The 24,257-nt window shown below is 43.4% G+C and overlaps 2 protein-coding genes across 6 annotated transcripts in view; one reads left to right on the forward strand and one right to left on the reverse strand.

The window, feature by feature from the left end:
- LOC135226474 (cytochrome c oxidase assembly protein COX15 homolog) overlaps positions 1-406 on the reverse strand; it is a gene marked incomplete at its 3' end in the record, with an annotated part of 89,207 nt that extends 88,801 nt beyond the window's left edge. Inside the window, 1 exon segment of the mRNA XM_064266078.1 lies at positions 112-406. Coding sequence (XP_064122148.1) covers positions 112-171 — 60 coding nt within the window.
- Positions 407-3,598: 3,192 nt separating this feature from the next.
- The window catches only part of LOC135226475 (single-strand selective monofunctional uracil DNA glycosylase-like), a 183,968-nt gene continuing 163,309 nt past the window's right edge, over positions 3,599-24,257 (forward strand). For 2 of the 5 annotated variants that reach the window (XM_064266080.1, XM_064266084.1), the window contains exons 1-2: positions 3,615-3,735; positions 5,532-5,867. In XM_064266080.1, the coding sequence (XP_064122150.1) occupies positions 5,562-5,867 (306 nt within the window). In that variant the 5' untranslated portion in view covers positions 3,615-3,735; positions 5,532-5,561. Of the gene's footprint in view, positions 3,741-4,228; positions 5,399-5,531; positions 5,868-24,257 lie in introns of those variants that run through there. The other 3 variants (XM_064266081.1, XM_064266082.1, XM_064266083.1) reach the window with 3 other exon arrangements.

Below are 24,257 nucleotides of genomic sequence, written 5' to 3' on the forward strand. Positions count from 1 at the left end.
GGCTCTCCTAGGTTAGGTAACTAGCTACCTACCTATAATTTTAAAATAAAGAGTTTGGTTCAAGCTACGTAAGTAATGGCGCTCTTAAAGTCTTCACTTAATTCTACTTACTTTAACATTTCGTAAGGGTACAGCAGCCCTGCATAGTCTAGAAACGAAATATATAGACATCTTGAGTTCCTTCGGGCTCGGAATTCGCAGTATCGCAGTGTACGAACGTTGTTGAACTTCTACAACTCGGCAGTCGGCAATTGCACAAGCACTGCAGTGTTGATACCAAGAGAAATCTTATCCTGTGTTACGTCGAAAACAATGTTTCGTAAACTCAAGATTTCAATACTACTTCAGATCAGGTTCGTATTGGCTAGAATAGCCTTTTCCGGCGGCTTGGTTGCGTCATGAAAACAATGTTTATGCAAGGCTCAGGCTGTAAGGTAGCTTCATAATCTATATTACCTCTCTTATTCGGGCTACCATTATAGCTTGTTATAAAAAATTAAATATTAAATCTTCAGAATATAAATTTTTAAAATTTATTAAATTTATTTTAAGTATAATTTTAGTGTCCAAGGTGAAATTTATTCATTTTATTTAAACGCAATAAAAAATAACAATACTAAGTGTCCCCTATTGGTTTGTTTACATGACTTACATCACGTAACATAGACATGTCAGAGCTTGGTCATACCTCAATTTAACTTACGCAAAAAGGTAGATACATTTGCAGGGGTCATGTGATCAGTATAATATTCACAAAATCTAATTAATATTTAATGTAAAACAAATGAATGTCTTAATCTAAAAACTATCTAGTTTTAAATACAACAATGTTCACAGCGTTTATTCGATCACAATACAGTCAGTACCTACGCATTCAATGGGAGTCCTCACTTATTGTGAGCTGTTCCCCCTCCGAAATGTCCCATTCAGTCTATGGAAAGTAACATTTTTATTAATGCGTTTTGGTCAAGCTTAAATGTGTAAATCAAGTCAAAGGTAACTGACTCCTTTACGATGAACACAAGGTTCTGAACACAAGGTTCTCCTTCCTGACTATGCGGGATAAATATCCAGAGGGTCCAAGACAGTTTACTGTAATTGTTACTGCCTTTGTTTCAAGGATCCAACTCCGCCGAGGGCGCTGTCACTGTGCGAGACCCGGAAACTCACTCGCCATACACAATAATGAGTCATTATTGTGTATGGCGAGTGAGTCATTAATAATGACTAAAGGTTTTACGCGGCGTCATCATCATCACCAGCCGTTGCTAGTCCACTGGAAGCCAAAGGCCTCAGACATGTCCTTCTACTCCCTTCTATTTATAGCTTTTCTATGCCATTCTATACCCACAAATTTTCTTAGCTCGTCAATCCATCGTCTTGACTTCCTTCCCCTGCTTCGTTTGCAATCTCATCTCTATGGACCCATTATGTTATTCTTTTCGTCCATCTATTATCTGCCATTCTTATCATATGTTCTGCCCACGCCCATATCTTTTCCTTACTTGTTGGAATATCCTCTACTTTAGATTGCTCTCGTAGCCATGTTGCGGCGTACTCCATATTAATTACTAAATCCATACCACTCGGAAAATAGATGTCTTTCATTTTCCCTGAAAGGCTTGATATTTTCAGAATTCCTGATATAAAGTGGGAGCTTCTTGTACAGTCTTGGAGTGACAATTTTAATGTCCCAAAGCCAACACCCGCACTGTATCTTGGATTAAATAACTTGAGACCATCCATTGGCTGTGTAGCTATGTGCAGTGAGTCCTTAAAATATTTTAGACAACCAACCTCAATAGCTTACGTTGTTACACATATTCTAAACATTATTCTAGCTTTAACTGGGAGCCAGTGCAATTATTCAATCAATACCTAGTCAATCTTGTCGTGCAGTGCAACAGACTTAATTAATCTTATTGATCTGTTTAATATATTTTGCAGCTTTCTAAGTTGCATCTTGGGCAGATTATGCAAAAGAAGTAGTCGCACTTTTCTTTTAAATAGAACACTCGTCAACATTTTTTAACAAAAGCAATATTACTAAGATAGTGGCTTCAAAAGCATTACAAATCATTATTTTGGGTTATGGTTCCTAATCTTTGTTTCAACACCCTGTGCCATTTTTTTGGTATTTGGGTCGCTGCTCATCTCTACTGTTTGTGTCATAGAATTATTTTTCTCTCACTTAAAGCGGATTTATCGCTTTCGTGTTAGTTTTTGTAGATTTTGGGGATAATCAATGAATTTACTTGTTTGATTATCCCGGTGTATTATACTGTTAATGTGACTTGTGCCCAAATGTCTGAAGTTTTTTCACCCATAGGCAGGATTTCTGAGATACTCTTAGTCTTGTCCTTATAATATACTTATGCTAAGTTCGAACCACTGTATGATTTGGTGATTTTTGTAATTGATATTGAAACAATCAGCTGGTGCGTGAAATTTCTAGCATTCATGAAGTTAATTTTCTGTTTCAATTCAATTATTTACGAACAAATACAACCCATTGTTTCAGCATTCGGTCTAGTTTCAGTCTAAGTTAATTTATTCAAATTAGTACATCTTCGTCGTCTTAATAAAATATTCGGATATTTCTTTGCACCTACTCGTCTTCATTAACGGCTAGATATATAGGATGATCACTCAAGTCCGTACCTGCAGATAATCTTGTGTGTGTGTGTTTTTTTTTTTTTTTTTTTTTTTTTTTTTTTTTTTTTTTTTTTGCAAACGAATCGATGATTTTTTGGCGAATGTCTTCATTACATCTTGATTACGTGTGGAATGTCCTGTGAGTATGCTATATGAAAGTCGAAGGATTTTACTTGAGAGAGAAAAAAAAACGTACCACTCTCATTTTATGTGAATAACGTCAATAAACTGGTATTTTTTGTAAACTAACTTTTCATTATACCCTAATTTATTTGTACAGAATTTCTTGTGAGTAAATCAGGTCACCATATTGTGGATTGGTGACTACAGTGATAGATAGATAGATAGATAGATAGATAGATAGATAGATAGATAGATAGATAGATAGATAGATAGATAGATAGATAGCTATATTTATTGACCACAATAAATATATTGTGGTCAATAAATATTGACCACAATAAATATATTTTCATTTCTTACACAGGACAATTATTTTGATAAATTAATATCAAAATATCACAAAACGACTTTGTAAAACTCGGAAGCACGTTAGAAAATAAGAAACACTGGAGAAAATTTTTCCTAGTGATAATCTGCGATATAGGATACTTATCACGAAATTATTGATAAAAGCTAGATATACTGGGATCATGGATACCTTGCCAAGTAGTGACGAAATGAGCTTTCACTACAAATTTGTCACTTGCATCTAATGGAAGACGTAGGGAAATCTGGATGTAGGAACATGAATAAGAAGCAAACATTTAGAAGGTTACTAAAAGCTGAACTTCAATGAAGATTTAAAACAAAACAAAACAAAATAAATAATTTAAAGGGTAAGAAAAAGTTTATTTATTATAGTGAACTATAGGAATAACAGAGTGAGTGATCCTCTTTATATTTGTCTAAGCCCCTGCCTTAAATACAAGAAGAAGAAGAACTTTGTTTGGCTTTATTTTGTTGTCATAACACCACGATCAGTCGATCATCTGACGGTTTGTAGTGGTACCGGCAAACTAGCTGTGAGTTACTATACCTATTAATTGAAATTGACGGTAGTTCACCCAAAAATTATAGGTGAGGTAAGAACACGTTAGTAGGTATAGCTATCAATGCCTTCACAGACCGCTGCCTACACTACTGACTATCATAGCTTCTGACTAAAGACTGACTGAAAACACAGAACTCGAACAGCTACCTAACTCCAGCTGCACCAGCAGACAACCCAGAACTCACCAACAGCCAATACAGTCGTTAACTACCCATCCAGCAATTACGCTCTCTCTCTCTCTCTCTCTCTCTCTCTCTCTCTCTCTCTCTCTCTCTCTCTCTCTCTCACACACAGATGTTGTCAAATGGAACTCCATAACTCCTCCATATTGTGTGGTCATTTTCCCGAAAAATAACTTTAGCGCTTCCCGTGTCCTGAATTAGATGCCAGTCATAACCCAGCCAGTGTGGAAACAAAAGATCAAGACCTCTACTTTCCTCTCAGAGTACTAAGTGTTTTCTCTCAAGTCACAAAATAGGTAATGCCATAATTTCCGGTTGAACAGAAGTTACTGAAGGTCTAGCCATGCGTAGTGCAAACTTACCTCCATGATGCTTTCGAAATTTTACTTAAAACGCCTTATGTTTAGAAGATTGATGCCACCTCAATGTTTGCGGAGTCACTTGTGTCAACAAACTTCCCATTTCCTGTGATAAATCTGCACACCACTTTTACCCAAAGATGCTGGGACACTTTCTTCACAACAATCTTAAATGACGAGGTGTATCGGCCTCCAGGCGGCTAAACATATTAGTGATTGTAAGTAAGACTAGCTGAGTAGACTACATCCCGATAGCATGCGGTTCAGTAGTAGGCTATCCCCCGTGATCGGACTAATTCTTAAATAAACGTCAATAATAAATGCATCTTAAAGTACGAATAATTATAGTACTGCTAAATGATGAAATCGAATCCAATTAGTATGGGAGACCAATTGGTACACGATATTAGCGTAGCATCACGAGGGTGGCGAGCCATGAAATGGCAGCGTGGGAACGGCAACGCTCGGGCTGCAGCTCCCGCATATAACCTAATATAAATTGTCTTATCATCCCAAACGCCATCTCAAAATGATCTCAAACATTAATTGCAGTACTTAACTTGGATGCAGCAAGAGTTTGACGTTCCATGATGAATTGTCAAAGAATTCCAGACGGAAAAACACAGCACAAAGAAAGAACGTGGGCAGCGTAAACAGTGCTATCGAAAGGAATGAAAACAAAGGCGCTAGCTGTAGTAGTAGCGGGTAGCGGGGGCTTAGATCAGCTCCTCTGTAGACGAGGGATATTGAGGAAGGAAGAGACTAAATGGCAAGGGACCTCTGGTAGTGGTGTCACTCGCCCCAGATACCATACTGACACCTTGAATAAAGGTGAGCGAGCCAGAATACTCTGGCACTACCATGTAGCTTTTTCTCTGGTATTTGTAGCAATACTTATACCTTAGAAATGAGTGCTAAAGGAACCATTTCACAGAGTGACACAGGCTGAGCCCAGAAATTAATATTTGAAGGTTTTTTGATGAAAAATGCAATAAGACTGCCATTTATATAGTTTTTAATGCACCCAAAGCATTAAAAGTAAGGTTTTCTTATGATTTTTGACAATGTTCTGGCGTTCAACAATTTTTGGCTCACAACGCATCTCAAGAACGGAACCCCCGTTGTAACCCGAGGACTGCCTGTACTTGGTAAGTATACTTAAAATCTTATTTTATTATTAAAAGGTAAGTATACTTAAAATCCTATTTTATTATAAAAATGTCATGTTTATGAAAAAGACTTACATACTGGAATATCCTAACAGAGCCTTTAATTTTGCAGACTGCATAGAGTGCTTTGGTGCTAATCAAAATGGAAAGTGCAAGGAAAAAGCTGAAAATTAGTGACGGTAATGAGGACCAAAGTATTAATGCCTTACAAGACAATTCAGGATCATCTGATTTGGATGCACTTGCAAAATCATTTTTGGAAATTGAAGATAAACAGTGTGATGCTCTCCTTCAGCTAGATTATGGCCAAAATATTTGTTATATTTACAACCCATTGGAATATGCTCGTGAAATTCACAAGGACTTCCTTGCAAAATTTTGTAAAGGACCAAAGAAGGTGTTACTGTTGGGTATGAACCCAGGCCCCTGGGGTATGGGACAGACTGGGGTTAGTTTTCTTTTGCATTACTTTACAAAGGACAAGTGATTCATATACGTATTGTTTTTTAAGTAACTTACCAAATAATTACATAGCTATAGTTCCCTAACCATGCCAGCATAAAAATTCAGAATTGGTACTGTGGCGCCACTATCGACAGTGTTTAGGTGAGTAGTACCCGTCCACTATCCGGGACTTTAGGAAACAAACTAGCAGGGAGCTCAATTTGTTCTATGCTGGTTTCCGATCAACATCAGTAGTTTGATTGCTGCTGCTTCATTGTATTTCAGATGGTTGTTCACCGATACTCGTTGAAGTACTAAATTTTGTTGTTGTGGCCTGTTTATATCACTATAGATTATGGTCAGTTTTGTGATTTTCCATTTCACAATGTCAGATTCTAGTTCTAGTATTCATTTCTGTTCAGAGGATTGCAGAACTAGATTAAAAAAATTTTCTTATGATAGTCATTCTAAGTGCATTCAGTGTAGGGGACAAGAGTGTAGTATTGATAATAAGTACTTGTTCAGAATGTCAGGATTGGGAGGCAAAAAAGTTGAAAATGTTGAAATCTCACCTGAAAAAAGCTAGAGAGACATAGGAAGAGGAAGGCAGCCCTTAAGGCTGAGAATAGGACTAATTTAGAATCTACTCTTGTAACTTCAGTATTGGTAAAGACATCTGTTACTCCTGTTCCTTTTGCTTCTGCTCAAATCCTGAGTCCTCCTACTTTACCACTTTTTCCTAATCCAGCTTTCTATGATTTTGCCCTTTAAGCCATTGCCAGAGTTTTTTTTAATACCCTGATTGAAATGGGGTCTGCTACTAAATCTCTTATGCAGAAAATCATTGAAAGTGCAGTGAAAAGTGCAAATGCTGTGAGTGTTGAGGTGGTGGCTGCCCGTTCCACCAGTTCTCTTAGGCAAAGGTCCCTGTCCTGCTCCTTCGCACCAGGGAGAGTACATACTGGAAGCCCAAAGGAGGCTGGTGTGGTTTGCCCACAGGCAGTCGCTCCCTCTGCCAAGTGTGCATGCCCTGACTTCAACCAAACACCATTGGAAAGGCGTTTTAGTGTATGAGTTATCTTCAGACTCTGATTTCTTTAGTCCGGGTAAGGAAAGATGCCCATATATTTTTCCTGACGTGTCTAAACTGCTCAAGAGACATCCAGAACCCAAGGCTTCCTATCAGACGGCCGGCAAGAAATTTAGAGAAGTCAGCCCTCACCCTTCTTGCAGTTTCCATGTACAGCATGTTCTTACTTCACATGGTTGGATAGGAGACAGCCCAGACACCCCTTCTCCTCAAGCAAGTGCTCAAAAAGTCCATCTACTGTCGAGTGTCATGCACCCACCTTTTCGCAGACTTCGTATGCTTTCCAGTGTTCGGCGCCAATATCTGCTTGCCGGACGCAAGCTTATGTACACCTGGCGCCAACAGACAGATCTCATTCTTCTGAGCGCGAGCGCCCAGCACCCTCTCTAGAGTGCCCTACGATGTCTTCAGTGCAAGTGGATTTTGCTTCGACCCCTATACAACACCAACTCTCAGAACTTGTGAGTTTTTTGAAGAAGACTTCTGCTGCTTCAGAATTGAAGGACAAGGACTTGTCTCCGATTTCTTAAGAAGAGGAGGAAGAGACCGTACAAGAGTCTACTCCTTCCACTGCTTACTCTTCTTTACTGAGGTTTCTTCTGGACTCATACCCAGACTACTTCACACCCTCTGTTCTGTCCTCTCCTCCCTCCACCCTTTTGATGAGGAAACATACTTCAGAAGACTCCAGACTGCCTAAGTCTTGTAAGAAAGTAATCAAGCTGAAGTACAATTGCCATGCTACCAGAGAAGCTTCCTCCTTGGGAGTTTCTGGCTCCTCCCTGGGGAACTTCTGTGCATTAGTGGATTCCTTTAGAAGAACAGCTTTTGCATCTGTGAAGGTAATTTTTTCCTTACCTAACTTGATCACCTTATCAAGAATATTTTCAATGTGTTCGAGATCTTCAGTTTTCTTAATTTGAGCCTTAGGATAAAAAATAGGAGATTCTCAGCAATTGCTGAAGATGTCTCCTCTGAGACTTACTAGGCCTGCTGTCTTGTATGGACAGGGCTGTCAGAGATGGTCCCTTGGAACTGGCCTCCCTCTTTACTCTGGTAGTGTTAAAGAAGAGAGAGCTCTGGTGCTTGTTTGCTTCGAAAGGGGTCTCGACCATTCAGAAGTCAGCCTTACTTTTTGTTCCCCTGGCTAAGGCTCATCTTTTCCCTTAGGAGACAATTAAAGATATTTTGTCATACTTTTAGAAGTCTATGGCAGATTTGTTGACTGAGTCTAATAGACTCCCTAGATAGACTATGCCCTTTGTCTTCCTCTTTTGCCTCTCCCCTGTAGGCTGGGCCCTTTCAAGGGGAAAAGCAGAAAACTCAGTCTAGACAAAGATCCAACCTGTAACCTACTTCTAAGTCGATTAAGAAGCCCACCTTTAAAATGTTCCAGAAGAAGTGAGAATATAGTCCTCCTGCACTCCTGTAGGAACAAGACTTCTTTCCTTTTGGAAGGAATGGGAGTCAAGATGAGTGGAACACTGGGTAGTCAAAGTTGTCAGGGAAGGTTATATCATCCCATTCACAAAAGCTCCTCCATTGGTAACATCACAGATCACCTTGATGGCTTACTCAAAAGGTTCATCAAAGCTTACGGCTCTTTCTCAAGAAGTGAATTCACTTCTCCTCAAAGTAGCTGTAGAAGAGGTCAGAGATATTCACTTGAAGGGTTTCTGCAACTGCCTTTTTGTGGTTCTGAAGGCATCGGGCGACTGGGGGGCCCACTCTAGATTTAAGTGCTCTGAATGTTTTTGTACTCAAGATGAAGTTCCTTATGAGACAGTTTGATCAGTCATGTCTTCAGTTCGGCAAGGGGATTGGATGGTTTCCCTAGACATGCAAGATGCCTATATTTCCATGTCCCTGTCCATCCAGACTCTTGGAAGTTCCTTTGCTTCATTTTTTAGGGTAGAGTCTTGTAATTTTGGGCTCTGCTTTGGTCTCTCGATGGCACCACAAGTCTTTATCAGAGTGCTCGCCCCTCTCAAAAATTGGCTTTGACTTCTGGAAATCAAGATAATTCTATATCTGGATGATTGGCTTCTCTGCTCAGAATCAAATTAGAAGTGTGCAGAGGACTTGGATAGAACTTCACCTAACTCATGAGTTAGGAATTATAATTAACAAGGAGAAATCCTTTTTGACACTATCTCAGAAGATTCCCTATTTAGTGATGATTCTAGATACTCAGAATTTTCAGGTTTATCTGACTCCCAAGAGGGTAGAAAGTTGCCTCCAAATGGTTCATCAGTTCTTATCGCTCCCCAATTGCTCAGCAGTGCAATGAATAAGTCTCTTAGGGACACTGGCGTCAGTATTAGAGCTATTTGTTACACTAGGAAGAATGCACATGAGACCGCTGCAGTTCTTTTTAAGGGCAAATTGGTCCAGGAAGACTCAGCAAGACTCCTTAATGTTCAGGACATCAACAGAGATCAAAGAGAACCTTTGGTGGTGGTCTTGTGAAGAAAGACTGTTGGAAGGGAAGTCTCTTCCTCAGTTGAGACCAAACCTTCAATTTAATTCTGACGCCTCCTACACAAGCTGGGAAGCTCTCTTGAACGGTCAAGAGGTATCTAACACGTGGACCCCAGAGCAGAGGAAAGCTTATATCAGTGTCAGGGAGCTAAGAGCAGTACACTTAGGCGTGCAGGCCTTCTCATAATCTGGTTTGTGGGAAGAATGTGGTAGTTCATGCAGACAACACGACAGCCCTCTCTTATAGTATTTGAAAGCAAGGGGGAACTCACTCCTCTCAGCACAAGACAGCAAGGGATCTTTTCTTATGGGCAAGCATCATAAGTGACTCTTTCGACAAGGTTCTTAAAAGGAAAGATGAACATAAGTGCGGATGACTTGAGCAGCAACAAACAAGTCCTTCCAACAGAATTAACTCTTGACATGTTGTGACATCTATGGAAATTATGGGGATGACCGAGTGCAGATCTCTTCACAACAGTGAAGAACAACAGACTTCTCCTGTTCTGCTCTAATATTCCAGATCCCCTGGCAGGGGCAATGGATGCCATGCTTCAAGATTGGATGGGACTGGATCCGTATGCATTCCCTCCTTTCGGGGTGATAAGGAAGGTAATCAACAAGTTGGCTGCTCATCAAGGGATGTACGTACCTAATACTAGTGGCTCCTTTCAGGTCAGAGAAAGAATGGTGTCCCGATCTTGTTCGCCTGTAGTGGACTATCCAAGGATACTCCCACGAAAGAGATGTCTGCTCAGACAACCCCATTTCTGAAGCTTTCATTAGGGGTTATCCGCACTGGCCCTGACAGGTTACAGGCAAAAGGTTTTCAAGCCAAGCTGCAGAAGCAGTTGCGAAATGCAGGTGATTGTCTTCTTCAAAGCTGTATCAGTCGAATTGGACAGTCTCCAGGAAGTGATGTCGACAATCTAACGTCTCTTCTGAAACATCTGTAGAGCAGATAGCAGGTTTTTTTATTGTTCGTAAGAAATGTTCAAAACTTAGTAATGTCTACCATTAAAGGATACAAGGGTATGTTATCTTCTGTGTTCTGACAGAGGGTGGTTGATTTGTCTAACAATCAAGACACCAGGGACCTCATAAAATCTTTCGACATGGTGAAATAAAAGAATTCATGTAGTGTCTCCTGGAATTTGGATGTACAGCCGACCCCTGTATTCGCAGTGTTTTTCACTGAGAAATATTCACAAATTACTGTATTTTTCATATAATTTTCATGACTAATGCATTATTAAGACTTAAAATACAGTACCCAGGTACAGTGGTACCTCGATATACGAAATTAATCCTTTCCGAGGCGGCCTTCGTAACCATGAGCTTTTTGTATCTTGAACCACATTTTACATGTAAATTGCCTAATTTGTTTCAAGCCCTACAAAAACACCCCAGTAAATTTTATAATGAAGCTAAATTGACCAATAAACAATGAAATATGTACAACAATTTGGACCATTCAATACCTAACTTAATACGTATTACTAATATGTACTACATAGTACCTGTAAATAAAGTGTATTAGTGCACACGGTATACAAAGAAATACTGTACGTACATATGTACGTATGTAGTAAAATGTGGAACCTTACCTTTCGAGTGAGGCTATCTCCAAAAGTGGCAACAGAGGAGGACAAACGGCAGAAAACTTGTTAGTACGTACACCTAACTGTATGAAACACATTAAAAAATGTCAGGAAACATAGACTAAACTTTACGAAGCACATTAACAAAACCGTAAACACTTAACTTTACTAAAAACTTAAAAATTAAATTTTTTTATACTTTATATATATATATATATATATATATATATATATATATATATATATATATATATATATATATATATATATATATATATATATATATGTATATATATATATATATATATATATATATATATATATATATATATATATATATATATATATATATATATATAATATATATATATATATATATATATATATATTTTTTTTATTTACAAAATTTCAATAACTTCACCACTTTCAACTTTCTGTTTTCGTAGTATCAAATTGGATCTTCCTTTTTGCTTACTCCTACTAAAGGCCTCTTTAAAAAAATAACTATCCAAGGAAGATTGCTTCTGCCTACTTTTCACAATGTTCCTGAAACGACTCAGGCAAACATCATCGAACTGCGCAAACATACGACCTGTGTAAGCCTTTTCGGGGTGTGTCTTTTTCTTCCAAATGATTGCACCTTATGAAAAGCAGCTAGAGCATCCTTAATTTCTGCCGTTGTGATAGGGTCCTGTCGACGACCAACCCCATGGACTTGCCGAGGAGCAACGATCTCCGGTCAAGTTCTGGTTGCGAAACAGTTTCAGGATCGTCAACTGTTTCTGAATCTGCACCAGCTTTGCCCACGTCGAATCCCTTGAAGTCTCGGGCAGATAAGGCATCAGGCCAGAGTTTCCTCCACGAAGAATTCAAGGTTCGCCTCGAAACCTCCTGCAAGCTTGATCAATGAGTTCGGATGCATAATTCACAACATCGAAATGCTCCTTCCAAAATTCACGTAAGGTGAGGTTGCGGTATCGGTGATGTCGAAACATCTCTTGAAAAGATGTTTCGTGTACAGCTTCACGAAGTTCAATATCACTTGCTGGTCCATGGGCTGGAGGAGAGGGGTGGTGCTAGGTGGAAGATAAAGAATCTTGATAAAGAATACTCCGCTAGGATATCTTCCTCAAGGCCAGGAGGGTGAGCAGGGGCATTGTCCAACAACAGCAGACATTTCAGAGGGAGGCGCTTCTCTTACAAGAATTTCTTCACTGTCGGGCCGAAACACAGATTTACCCACTCGGTGAACAAAAGTCTCGTTACCCAGGCTTTCGCATCAGCCCCTCCACATCATGGAAGCTTCTCCTTTAGCACTTTGTGCCTTGAAGGGTCGAGGAGTCTCCGAATGATAGACAAGTAGGGGCTTGACCTTGCAATCCCCACTGGCGTTGGAACAAAGTGCGAGCGTAAGCCTGTCTTTCATAGGCTTATGTCCGGGTAACTTCTTCTCTTCCTGTGTGATGTACGTCCGCCGAGGCATTTTTCTTTCCAAAAAAGGCCATTGTTCCGACACGGCATACAAACCTTCGGTCCTTTTACAATAGGAAGGTACTAGCGGCAGGTACTAGCGGCAGCTGGATAGGTCGTAAGCTTTCGAACAAGGGGTTCGGTAGTTAACTGCTTGTCCGACAGGCGCGCGCGCGCGACTGGGAGGTAAACAAACCACTTTTGCTTTCGGCCTGCTGGCGTGTGGACGTGTATCATCGCTCTCTGCCCGCTCATCGTCGTTTGCTTTCGCATGATTGTGTTTTTCTTTTTTCTAATTATCTAGTGAAACTGAATTGTAAGTACAATCATTTCATTGAATTCAATTGTGAATTAAAGGATCTTGGTGTCAACACGCCCTCCGATTACCCGACAGTGCCGGGACTGAAGGCGTAAGTGCGGGAATTCATTTTCCCAGAAATGATCCTCGTATTGTGTATGCTCGGTGCCGAGGGCGGGAGCGCTCGCTCCGAGCGTAGATTGGGTTGGAAATGTGTAGATGAAAAATCGTAAGTAAGTGCTCTTTTCATTTTATTTTTTGACCTGTATGCCGTTGCCGAACGAATGCGCTCGGCAACGGAAACTTATTCAGTATGGAAGTGGAATCGCAAGTACAGTATTCTTTTTCATTTTCATATATTATTTTGATTGTAGCAATACTCATTTTGGATCAGTTTCCGAGCTTACCCGGAAATTGATCCTTCCCCCTTTTTATTTTGAATGAAGTGAAATCGCAAGTGCAGTTCTTTTTCATTTTCATTTTTTATTGAGATTGCATTGTTTACTGGGATCAATGTTTCCGCTATTCCGGGAATTGATCCTTCCCCTTTTTATTTGTATGAAGTGAAATCGCAAGCGCAGTAGTCTTTCATTTTCATATATTTTTTGATTGCATCAATTCATTTATGGATCAAGGTTTCCAGAAACCTTGATCCATAAAGGTAAGGAATTGATCCTTTCACCCTTGCGCTCGGTACCTAGGGCGCAAATGCGCTCGATCGAGCCCTTATTCATTGTGAAGTGAAATCGTATGCAAGATGCATTTTCATTTTATTCCTTATTATTGATTGCATCAATATTTATTTGGTTCAAGTTCCGCTCAGTCAGGGAATTGATCCTTATGCCCTTGCATTCGGGCCGATGGCACGATTGCTCTCGGGGGGGGGGCTCTTATATTGTTGTGGGTACATGGGTACTGTGCGGGGTGGGGAACGAGAACCCCCCCCCCCCCCCGCCTCAGCTCCCCACAGATGGCCCTTCCCCTTGGGGGGGGGGAGGTTATCGGCGTTCTTCTCCTCGCCGATCCGTCGAGCGCGGGGGCAGGCGCGGGCGTCGTGCCCGATGTACAATTGTATTAGGGGTCTTCCACTCGTTCGGACAGAGGGCCCACCCCCCCGCGCGCGGGGACTTCCCCCCCACTAATCGCACTACTGTTATTTCCGCAGGTGCTACTGCCACAGGGTGGACCTTGGTGAGGTCATGGGCGTCCTTCCCATTTGCAGGGCGTGCTAGTGTCCAGGGGCTGCGGTTCTATGTCTGGGCCTACTGCGGTCACCCATGGAGTCGGTGACCACGCAACCAGGTGACGACGTCCCTCCTCACCTGGTGTACTCGCCTCACGTGGTAACAGTCTTGCCTACAGCCGCTCGTGAAGTGCCGTTCGCCGTACCGAGAGGGGGGCGTGCGCCGCCGCTCGTGGTTGCGCGCTGCAGCGACCACACTTCCGCTGCCCTAGAGCTCGCCCCTGGACCTGCCGCCAGTACCAGGATGTTGCTGGCTGCTGCTCCACTTCCTGTGTTTCCGGTGCTGCCTGCCGTACCTGCCGATTCTGGGCTGACTGTCCATGCAGTTGCTGCGCTGGCTGTCCCTGCCGTTGCTGCGCTGGCTGTCCCTGCCGTTGCTGCGCTGGCTGTCCCTACCGATGCTGTTGCTGGCTGTGCCTGCTGTTCCTGAGATGCCCACATACCTGCTGATGTCGTCCCCTGTTCGTGGTGGTACTACCCCAGACTTTGGTCTGTCTGTACAGGTGCGTCCGGGCCCTGTGGCTTCGGCTACAGCAGCCCCGGCTCCGCCCTGGATAGCAGATCTTACGTCTGTCCTGAGGAAGCTGACGAAGAAGAGGAGGAAGGTGTCGTCGTCGTCGTCTTCATCTTCTTCATCGTCGTCGGCTGCCGCCTCTTCCCCTTCGACTTCTAAGGCTTCACAGCCGAGGAAGAAGAAGGTTGCCTCCTCCCTCCTAAGAAGTCTCCCTCGGGACTTTCTCGGGACCCATCTCACCTCGGTGGGACGGGAGGGTTCCTTCCGCTGGTCCTCCTGCTCCTTCGGGAGCGGGGCCCGTCTCTTCTTCCGCAAGGAAGACGACTACGGGGACCAGAGGGGTACCGGCTAACACCGGTACTTCCTCGCCTGGTGCAGTGGTTCTGCCACTGCATCAGGGTCCGTCTCGGCCTCTCGTTCGCGGGACGTGTTTTCCCGGTACGTAGTGTACGGTCGCCTACAGCGACCGTGCAGCCAGGAACCAGACCTCTGAGTCCGCTCAGCGTCAGGTTCACGGCACGGGGCGGAAGACTGGTGACAGCCGCTTATGACGACTCACCAGACCAGCTCTCACTCTCGCGGCGAACAGCTGGATACCCGGGGACGTGACGGTCCACGACCGACCACGGGCTTGAGGCTGGGAAGAGGTCCTCCGTTAGACCGGTGCCAGCCACGGCCTGGAAACCAGCGGATCGTGGACGTGCCGTGAGGACAAGCACCGGTATCACTGTGACAGGGGAGCCTGCAGGTCGCCTGACCGTCGCTCTCACAGAAAAGAGCGACCGGGTACGGCAACCAGCACCAGCTCTTCTGATACTCGAGATCGGGCCGCTGTGCTCAGTCCAGCCGTTCTCCACAGGAGACGGTTCGACCAGGCCTGCAGCTCGATCGCCACCGCGGGTTGACGATCGCCTGCAGCCCTCAAAGCCTGCTGGTGCTGCCAGCGAGCAATTGAGGGAGCGTCAGGTCTGCCTCTCCCGTACCTTCAACCTCCTCGGGTTACACCGGGAGGAGCGAGGTATTGAGGAGTGATCGTGAGGGGTGCGCCCCTCATGATCCCACCACAACGCCCTACGTGCCAGGCACGGTTCTTGGGACCGGCCAGGACGTATGCGCAAGTGGATGGGGGAAGACGAGAGGGCTGTCGCTGTTCCCACTTCTTAGGAGGAAGGTTCTCGGAATATGCTCTTGTTCGAAGGGCCTTAACGGGTCCCACTCTGCAAGATGCTGTGACTTCCGAGATCCAGAGGGACTTTGTCGAGGTTACGGCGCTGATTCGTCAGCACAATGATCTCGGGGAAGGATCGCCGCTCCCACCAGCAGAGCCACGTCTCGGCTCGAGTCGTTTTGGGGCCGAGAGGGAACCCAAATCGACGGTGGGTCTGCCGCGATCGGAGCTTGCCGACTGGGTTGAACCAGGTAGTCTCTCGTCTCCGGACAAGAAGGCTCTCTCAGTTCTGGACGGTCGAACAAGCTACTTCACCTCCTCTACTGCGACAGAGGCGTTTCTACGTGTCTTCGGACACCGTATTTAAATACCCCTTCGCGGTCCTCCTGAGGTTTCGACCTCGACGAGGACTGGAATGAGTCGGAGCGGTATCGGCTCTCTCCTGTCAGGTGTCGATTAGCCCCACCCAGACGACGTTCACAGTGGAAGGACGGCGTTCCCCCTCACCTGCTGCCGGAAGTGGGGGGGTGCCTGGCCAGCCATTGGGCAACTGGCAGCGCCACGGCGCCGAGACCTGGATTGTAGATGTCCTCGGGAGGGAGATCTATTAACCTTCGAATCTCGGTCACCCCTCACCTCCAACCCGGTCCAACAGCAGGCGTACGTTCCAGGGGGCATCGAAGGACGTAGCATTGAGACAGGAGATCAAGACCATGCTGAGCAAGAGAGCTGTAGAAATCGGCACGGATCAGTCACCGGGGCTTTTACAGCCGACTCTTCCTGGTGGAAAAAGTCTACGAGAGGCTGGCGCCCGGTGATGAGATCTCTCTCCCTGAACGGTTGGTTCGCCAAGACCCGGTTCACGATGGAGACGGCACGCACAGTGCTCGACTCTATCAGGGAGAACGATACATGCTTTCAGTGGACTTGAAGGATGCGTATTTACAAATACCCATTCATCAGTCCTCCAGAAAGTACCTCCGCTTCATCCTCGACGGGACGGTGTACCAGCTCAGGCCACGTTGCTTCGTCGGGTCTCTCAACAGCCCCACAGGTGTTCACGCGAGTGTTCACTCTGGTGTTCCTGCTTGGGCCCATTCGCACGGGATACGTCTGATGGGGGTTATCTCGACGATTGGTGTTAGTCCTGGCGAGCTACCGCTCGCAGTTGCTACAGGACAGCGATCGACTACTCGAGTTCTGTCGCGATCTGGGGATCGTTCTGAACTTCGAAAGTCCGATCTCGAGCACAAGCAGAGGATGGAAGTATCCTGGGTATGCTGATCGACACGGTAGCAGGCGAGTCTTCCCGCAGACTCGCGGATCAGCAGATTCAGGGAGGGCAGCAACCAGTTCCTGTCTCGGCAGGAACAGGTAGCTCAGCGATGGCAAGTCGTGATCGGACACCTGTCGTCACTCGGAAGCCAGTCCCTAACGGGCGTCTTCACCTGCGTCTCTTCAGGGAGACTGAAGGAGAGTTGGTCACAGGCGACGGATCCCCCAAGCTTTCCATTGTCACGGACACAGGAGGTGAGGCAGGACCTAGCCGGGTGACTGGACGACAGGAACCCCTTAAGAGAGTGCCTCTGCGCACTCTCCCCCCGGGCCCCCGGGACATGCAGCTGCTCTCAGACGCATCGACCGAGGGATGGGGCGCACACCTGGAAGAGTTGCGGACTTCAGGAGTGTGGTACGAGAACGACAAGCACCTTCACATCAATGTACTGAAAACTCAAGGCAGCGTTCCTCGCTCTCCAAGAGTTCCAGGACCGCTTGATGGGACACTCAGTGGTGTTGATGTACGTCAACACCACGGTGGTGGCTTACGTCAACAAAACAGGGGGGGCCTAGTGTCTCTCCCGTTGTATCAGTTGACTCGGCAGGTGCACGAGTGGGCCGAGGCGCACTCAATAGAGCTGTCGGCACGCTACATTCCAGGGAAGGAATGTAGTAGCAGACACGCTCAGCCTCGGGATCAGGTGATAGGGACCGAATGGTCTCTACACCAGGACGTGGCGGAAAGGCTCTTCGACCGTGGCGGCGACCAGTCGAGGATCTGTTCGCCATCGGCACAACAGGAAGCTCCAAGGTGTTCTTCTCGGCCGTGCCGGATCCATGGGCAGCTGCAGAGGACGCTCTTCAACACTCGTGGGACAACCTCTTCGCCTATGCCTTTCCCCCGTTCAGCCTGATTCGCAAGGTGATCAGTCGAGCACTGGTCATCCCGAATCTCAGGATGATCCTGATGGCTCCCAAATGGCCACAGGCCATTTGGTATCCGGACCTGCTGGCTCTTCTCAAGCAGAACCGAGAGAGAAATTCCCCATTGGCACAACCTTCTCGCCCAGCCACACGTCGAGCGGTACCACCGAGCAGTCCAGTCCCTACGTCTTCACGGCTGGCTGTTATCCACCATCTCTTGCGAACGGAAGCTTTTTTTCGTAGCGCAGCAACAGAGATGGCTGGAAACGTCCGTCAGTCCTCTGCAGCTGTGTACCAGGGGAAGTCGGCCGTCTTCTGTGGTTGGTGTCGTAGACGGGGCCTATCTCCTCTCAGAGCCACTCTTCAGCAGGTAGCGGTTTTCCTCGTTTTTCTTCGCGAGGAAGCTCCTCTTAAGTTCCCACAGTCAAAGGATACAGAGCCGCCTTGACGCTCGTCCTGAAAACTGACGGATTGGACATCTCGAACTCGTTCGAGATCTCCTTGCTTAAGAGCAGCCTCCAAAGGTCTTGCCAACCCAGGGAACTCACAAGACCCTCTTCTTGCTGGACCTGGCATCGGCGAAGAGAGTACGGAACTTCATGCAGATAATGATGTGGATGAGATGCTGCTTTGTCCTGGGAGGACGCTACGGCGCTATCTGAAGAGAACTCGACACCTCGGGCCTGAGTGTCGACGCCTCTTCGTTAGCAACGGGGTCACCAAGAAAGAAGTATCAAGAACACTCTTTCGTCTGGCTGCGTGAGGTCTTCAGGAGGGCGTATGAGGCTGATGGTATGACGACATCCGTACGTCCCGTCCGAGAGCTCACGAAGTCAGAAGTATTGGCCCTCGTGGCGTTTCGTAAGAACTTCTCCGTGGCGCAGGTATGGAAGGCAGGGGTCTGGTACAACCAGACCACCGGCACCTTCCTTATACTCTTGGATATTGCCCATAGGTCCTTGGATCGGTTTCCTTAGGACCCGTTGGTGGCTGCTCAACACGTCGTCTAGCTAACCCAGACCCTAGCAGGCTGAACAGCATCGAGTCCTGGTGTGACTGTATGAATAGATAGTGAATGAGAAAGTGACTGGCTTCTCTTTCTATCTTTTTCTACCCCTCTACCTGTGGTAGAGGGATACGGTCATTACCCTGCTGGATAAGGACGAGATGCCGTGAGCTATATGACAGAGCCCCATCCTATCCCGTTTCACTAGGGATAGGAGCAGAATATCCACCACTTCCTTCTACAAGGGGGGGAAGATGGATGCCTACAAGAGTCAAAACCATGACTTTATCTTTGCTCTGTACAGGAACAAGTCTTACATTGCTGGTACGAAGAGATACGCTTGCCTCTCTCTTAGTACTCGGTCCAGAGGTCTGACCATTGATCCTGCGGTGCACACCCCGATCAATCGGTGGGACAGAGGCTTGGATCCTCCCTCGCTCTTACGACCAGGGAGGCTTCAAGGTTGGGCGAACACCAGTCTGTTCACAAAAGACTCAGATTCCACCCACCAAGAAGTGAGTCTTCTATTGTAAAAGGACGAAGGTTTGTATGCCGTGTCGGAACAAATGACCAATTTGTCCAAAATTGCATTTTTCCTAACTATACAAACCTGAGGTCCTTTTACACATAGCCCCACCTCATGCCACCTCACTCTGCAGTTTTTTGCTTGGACCAAAAGCAAAAGTGATTTGTTTTTTTACCTCAGTCGCGCTGCGCGCGCCGTGTCGGACAAGCAGTTAACTACCGAACCTTGTTCGAAAGCTTACGACCTATCCAGCTGCCGCTAGTACCTTCCTATTGTAAAAGGACCTCAGGTTTGTATAGTTAGGAAAAATGCAATTTTGGACAAATTGTCATTTTCGGCTGCTTTCATGTCCGAGCTGGCTGCCTTCCCCATGCCACCACCACTGAATAGATGCCAGTCCATTTCTAGGAATTTTTCAAACCACCCATGATAAGCCTTGAAGTCTGGGGTTGGCTGTCAAAAATTGCGCTGGCCTTGTGGCAGATTTCCGTCTCGGTTATCGTATCGCCAGCGATTTCTTTGTCTTTTATCCAGACAAGAAGCAGCCTTTCCATCTCGTCGTTATACGTGGCTCCTCTTGCTAGACAAAATAGTCACGAACCCTTGGACGGTGTAGCTGCTTTGATGGCTTCCTCCATGCTTAACCTCTTCATTACCGAAAGTTTGTTTGGAGGTAGGTGGGTACAGTGGGGCCTCGTTATCCACGGGGGATAGGGCCTAGAACCCCCCCGTGATAAGTAAATACCCGTGTTATCCTGATACCCCCCCTCAAAAATTGCTTAAAACTGCCTACTTTAATAGTTAACCCACCCAAGACCACTATTCCAATGTTTATAACTGCCTACTTTAGTTCAAACACCAAATATGTTTTCAACTATCACCTAAAACTAAATTCAAGACAGTTTTAAAGTTATTGTACAAAATTAGCCCTAAAAAATAAATGTAGTATATGTACTACTGTACATAGGTATGTAGCCTACTAAGCCTAGGGATTACAGCTAGAAGCCTACATACGCATGGTGGGGCCTCTTTTTTTTTTACAAGGAAAGAGAGGATGAGTGGTAAGAGAATAAACTATCAAAATATGTAAATCATATGGGTACTCACCAACAATCTATGGTTGAATAAAAGATGGCGACGATTTTGCAGTGCAATCCAGTAATATAATAACGATAATGCTACCAACAGTATGCAGCGAAACATCTCTTACCCTTCGTCAACAACACGTTAATACTAGTATATTCCACGTAAAAAACCTTCATCTGACCTTTAGGCGTCTTTCCCATAAGAGTAAAAGAATCAGGGCTTTTGGATGCCACATAATTAACCTCGTTTATATGGGTACACTTTAAAGAACGCGACCGCACACCACATTTCATAACAACACCAAACAAACGTTTGTACGCCAGTGTTGCCAACTGGGAATGGCAATTCTTGCTAGATTTTGTTCCATAAAAGGCTAAAAAAAATCACATACCGTATATACTCGAATAACGTGCAATCTCCCATATCGTGCAAACCCCCTAATTTTCACCAATAAAACAGTGGTTTGTGTGTTTTGTCATGTATCTCATGTATCATGCAAGTTCATAAGGTTGGTGGTTTAGCCTGCTAATGGCGAGTCATTCAGATGTGTGCTGATGCTAGTCAATTTACGGTAATTTTCTTATTAATCTCGAGAATTGGAATAGAAAATCTCAAGATTAAAAAAAATAAAAAAATCCCAGATAATTAAAATAATTGTAAAAAAATAACACGCCTTGGAGTCCTTAATCATTCTCTCTCTCTCTCTCTCTCTCTCTCTCTCTCTCTCTCTCTCTAGGAATAAATACGTACGTACTGTAATTTGCAGTAAATGTGTAGACATTGTGTGCGTGTTTTAAAAAATGTGGCAGTACACACACATTCCGATGTTTCGGTTTTTGGAATTTTCAGATTTCGGAAATGTGAGGTCAGATGCATAATCAAAACAAACCCCACCTACTGCAGCAAAACAATTTTTTCCCTTTATGTTTTTCATTATTGTTATTTATTAATTACAGTTTATTTAAATAAAATATTAATATAATACTGTTAAATGAATGTGAGATAATTAAGATCACCTATAATAAAATAGTGGGACAATTAATACCATATGTTCACTAATAGGTATTATTTTCAAAACAAACATTCCGTAAAACACAAAAAAATATATGTACATAACAATCAAAATATAATAATGTTTTTTTCAGTTCACTTGTGAATTTTAACAATAAGTATGACTATATAATATATTTTACCATATCGATCTTGAAGTTGAAGAGTCGTAAAATTCTGAGGATGGTCCGGGAAAAGGATCTTTGTACTTTGTGATTACGTATCGCTACAAACACCATGTGGTATTTTCATACCACTATATTGATGACGCATCGCTACGACACACTGGTGTTTTTCATACCACTATACGTTAAAGTTAAAAACATGACATAGAATCGACTTGCGACTTCGTTCACTTGATATTTTTAACGATACAATAAACTATCATTTGTACTTCTAAAACCATCTTCAACATAAGTAATTTTTCGTAAGATATGTTGTTGTTGCAAAAGCTAGCTATACATAAAAAAGGCTTTTATAATTAAGTCATCTTAGATATACATATGCACCCAAACTCATTGTGGGGAAATTTACTACTGTTTCCTCGGATATTGAAAATACTTAAGCATCATTCAAACACTTTAATAATATAATGCATAAATACTAGGCTATACATATTTACATCGTATACAAATACTACATACAGTTATATACACATACTTTTATTATACAAAGTTAACAGTTATATACACATACACTTTTATATACAAAGTTAACAGTTATACACATACTTTTATATACAAAGATTAATAATATGAATAGTGATCAGACGACAGCTGTGCACTGGACTACGTACGTACTACTTGGAAGATAAACGAACAAAAATTTTGTTGTTGTTAGTCGCCGGGATAGATTAACAGTTTTTCCAGAGATTAAAAAAAAAAGCTGAATTTTGTTTTGAAGGTATGTCAACCGCGATATTATATTATTGTTTTCACAAGGAATATAATTATATAAAGAAAATTATTTGAGTAATTTTTGCCGTCAGCAGTCAGAAAATCACGAACATGGTAACGTTCAAACCTAGTGCCATCCATGGGCGTATGTCTATAAATAGAACAGAAGCAGAGGGCAGTCATTGGATAACAGATCTCCATGGCTACCAACCAACCAATCAGGTGTTAGTTATACTACTCTGTAATTTCTTAGAATGAACGTTTACACACACGAAGCTTAACGATGATGTATGTGTTTTGCATACAGTACGTAGTTTTAGTTTTTATTATTAGTAAGTAAGTATTTTACTGATTCATGAAGAATAGAATGATTCCTTCTCATACTTTGAATGCAAAATGGCTTGAAGATTCTTCCGCAAAAAGAAGAGAAAAAAAATTCCTTAGAAGATGATATCTAGTTTTACTAACGCGGTTGACATACCTTCAAAAGAAAAATTCAGCTCTTTAATCTCTGGAAAAATGTTAATCTATCCCGGGCGACTAACAACAACAAAATTTTTGTTTGTTTTATCTTCCAAGTACATAGTACGTACGTAGTCCAGTGCACCAGCTTGTCGTCTGATCACTGCTCATATGATTAATTTTGTATATAAAAGTATGGTGTATATAACTGTTAACTTTGTATATAAAAAGTATGTGTATATAACTGTATGTAGTATTTGTATACGATTGTTAAATATGTATAGCCTAGTATTTATGCATTATATTATTAAAGTGTTTGAATGATGCTAAAGTATTTCAAATATCCGAGGAAAACAGTAGTAAATTTCCCACAATGAGTTTGGGTACATATGTATATGGTGACTTAAATTATAAAAGCCTTTTATGTATAAGCTAGCTTTTGTAACAAAACACTATCTTACGAAAAATTACTTTATGTGAAGATGGTTTTAGTAGTACAAATGATAGTTATTGTCATCGTTAAAAATATCAAAGTGAACGAAGTCGCAAAGAAGTCGATTCTATGTCATGTTTCCTAAACGCGTTGACTTAACCTGTTAAGCGTCACCCACGTAATAATAAACGTTTACCGCGATCTACTCGGTAGCGCCTTCAACGGGAATATTACGTTCAAAAACTTTGACTGTGCTTGTCAAGCCGTCAGCCCCGTAATAATACGTTTACTCGTATAGAAAGAAAAGTGTAGGAACATCATTGGTAACACTCTCAGCACACGGGGACTTATTTCCAGCCTGGCAACTCTTTCCTGGTGGTCGCTTATGCTAAAAAAACTGCCATGTCCCTGTTGGTTTCTTTCATACGCTTCGGGCGTTTTATCGAGACAAATTGGATTTCGCGTCTTTCCACAATGAATGTCCCAAAGAGGAGGCGTATTTCTTCAGGTGAGATCATTCAAATACTAGATGAGGAGTCTGATATTGATAACCTATTTGATGATGAGAGCTCTAGTTCTGAATCCTCCAGTGATGATACAAACTTTTCTTCCAATAGCGGGAGTGAAGATGAATTTTCTTTGCCGAGTGATGGACTCCGAGAGAGAGAGAGAGAGAGAGAAGAGAGAGAGAGAGAGACGAGAGAGAGAGAGAGAGAGAGAGAAGAGGAATTTCTTATTACACTTAATTACAGTAAGAATAAAAAATAAACATGAAAAAATCAATATTAACTTTGAAAAAAACTATCATCAGTTTGCTATGATCGCTGATTACAAAAAAAAGCGTGACGGTACGTTAGCACGAGCTCAT

The sequence above is a fragment of the Macrobrachium nipponense genome, chromosome 14, assembly GCF_015104395.2.
Source record: "Macrobrachium nipponense isolate FS-2020 chromosome 14, ASM1510439v2, whole genome shotgun sequence".
Lineage (NCBI taxonomy): Eukaryota > Metazoa > Arthropoda > Malacostraca > Decapoda > Palaemonidae > Macrobrachium > Macrobrachium nipponense.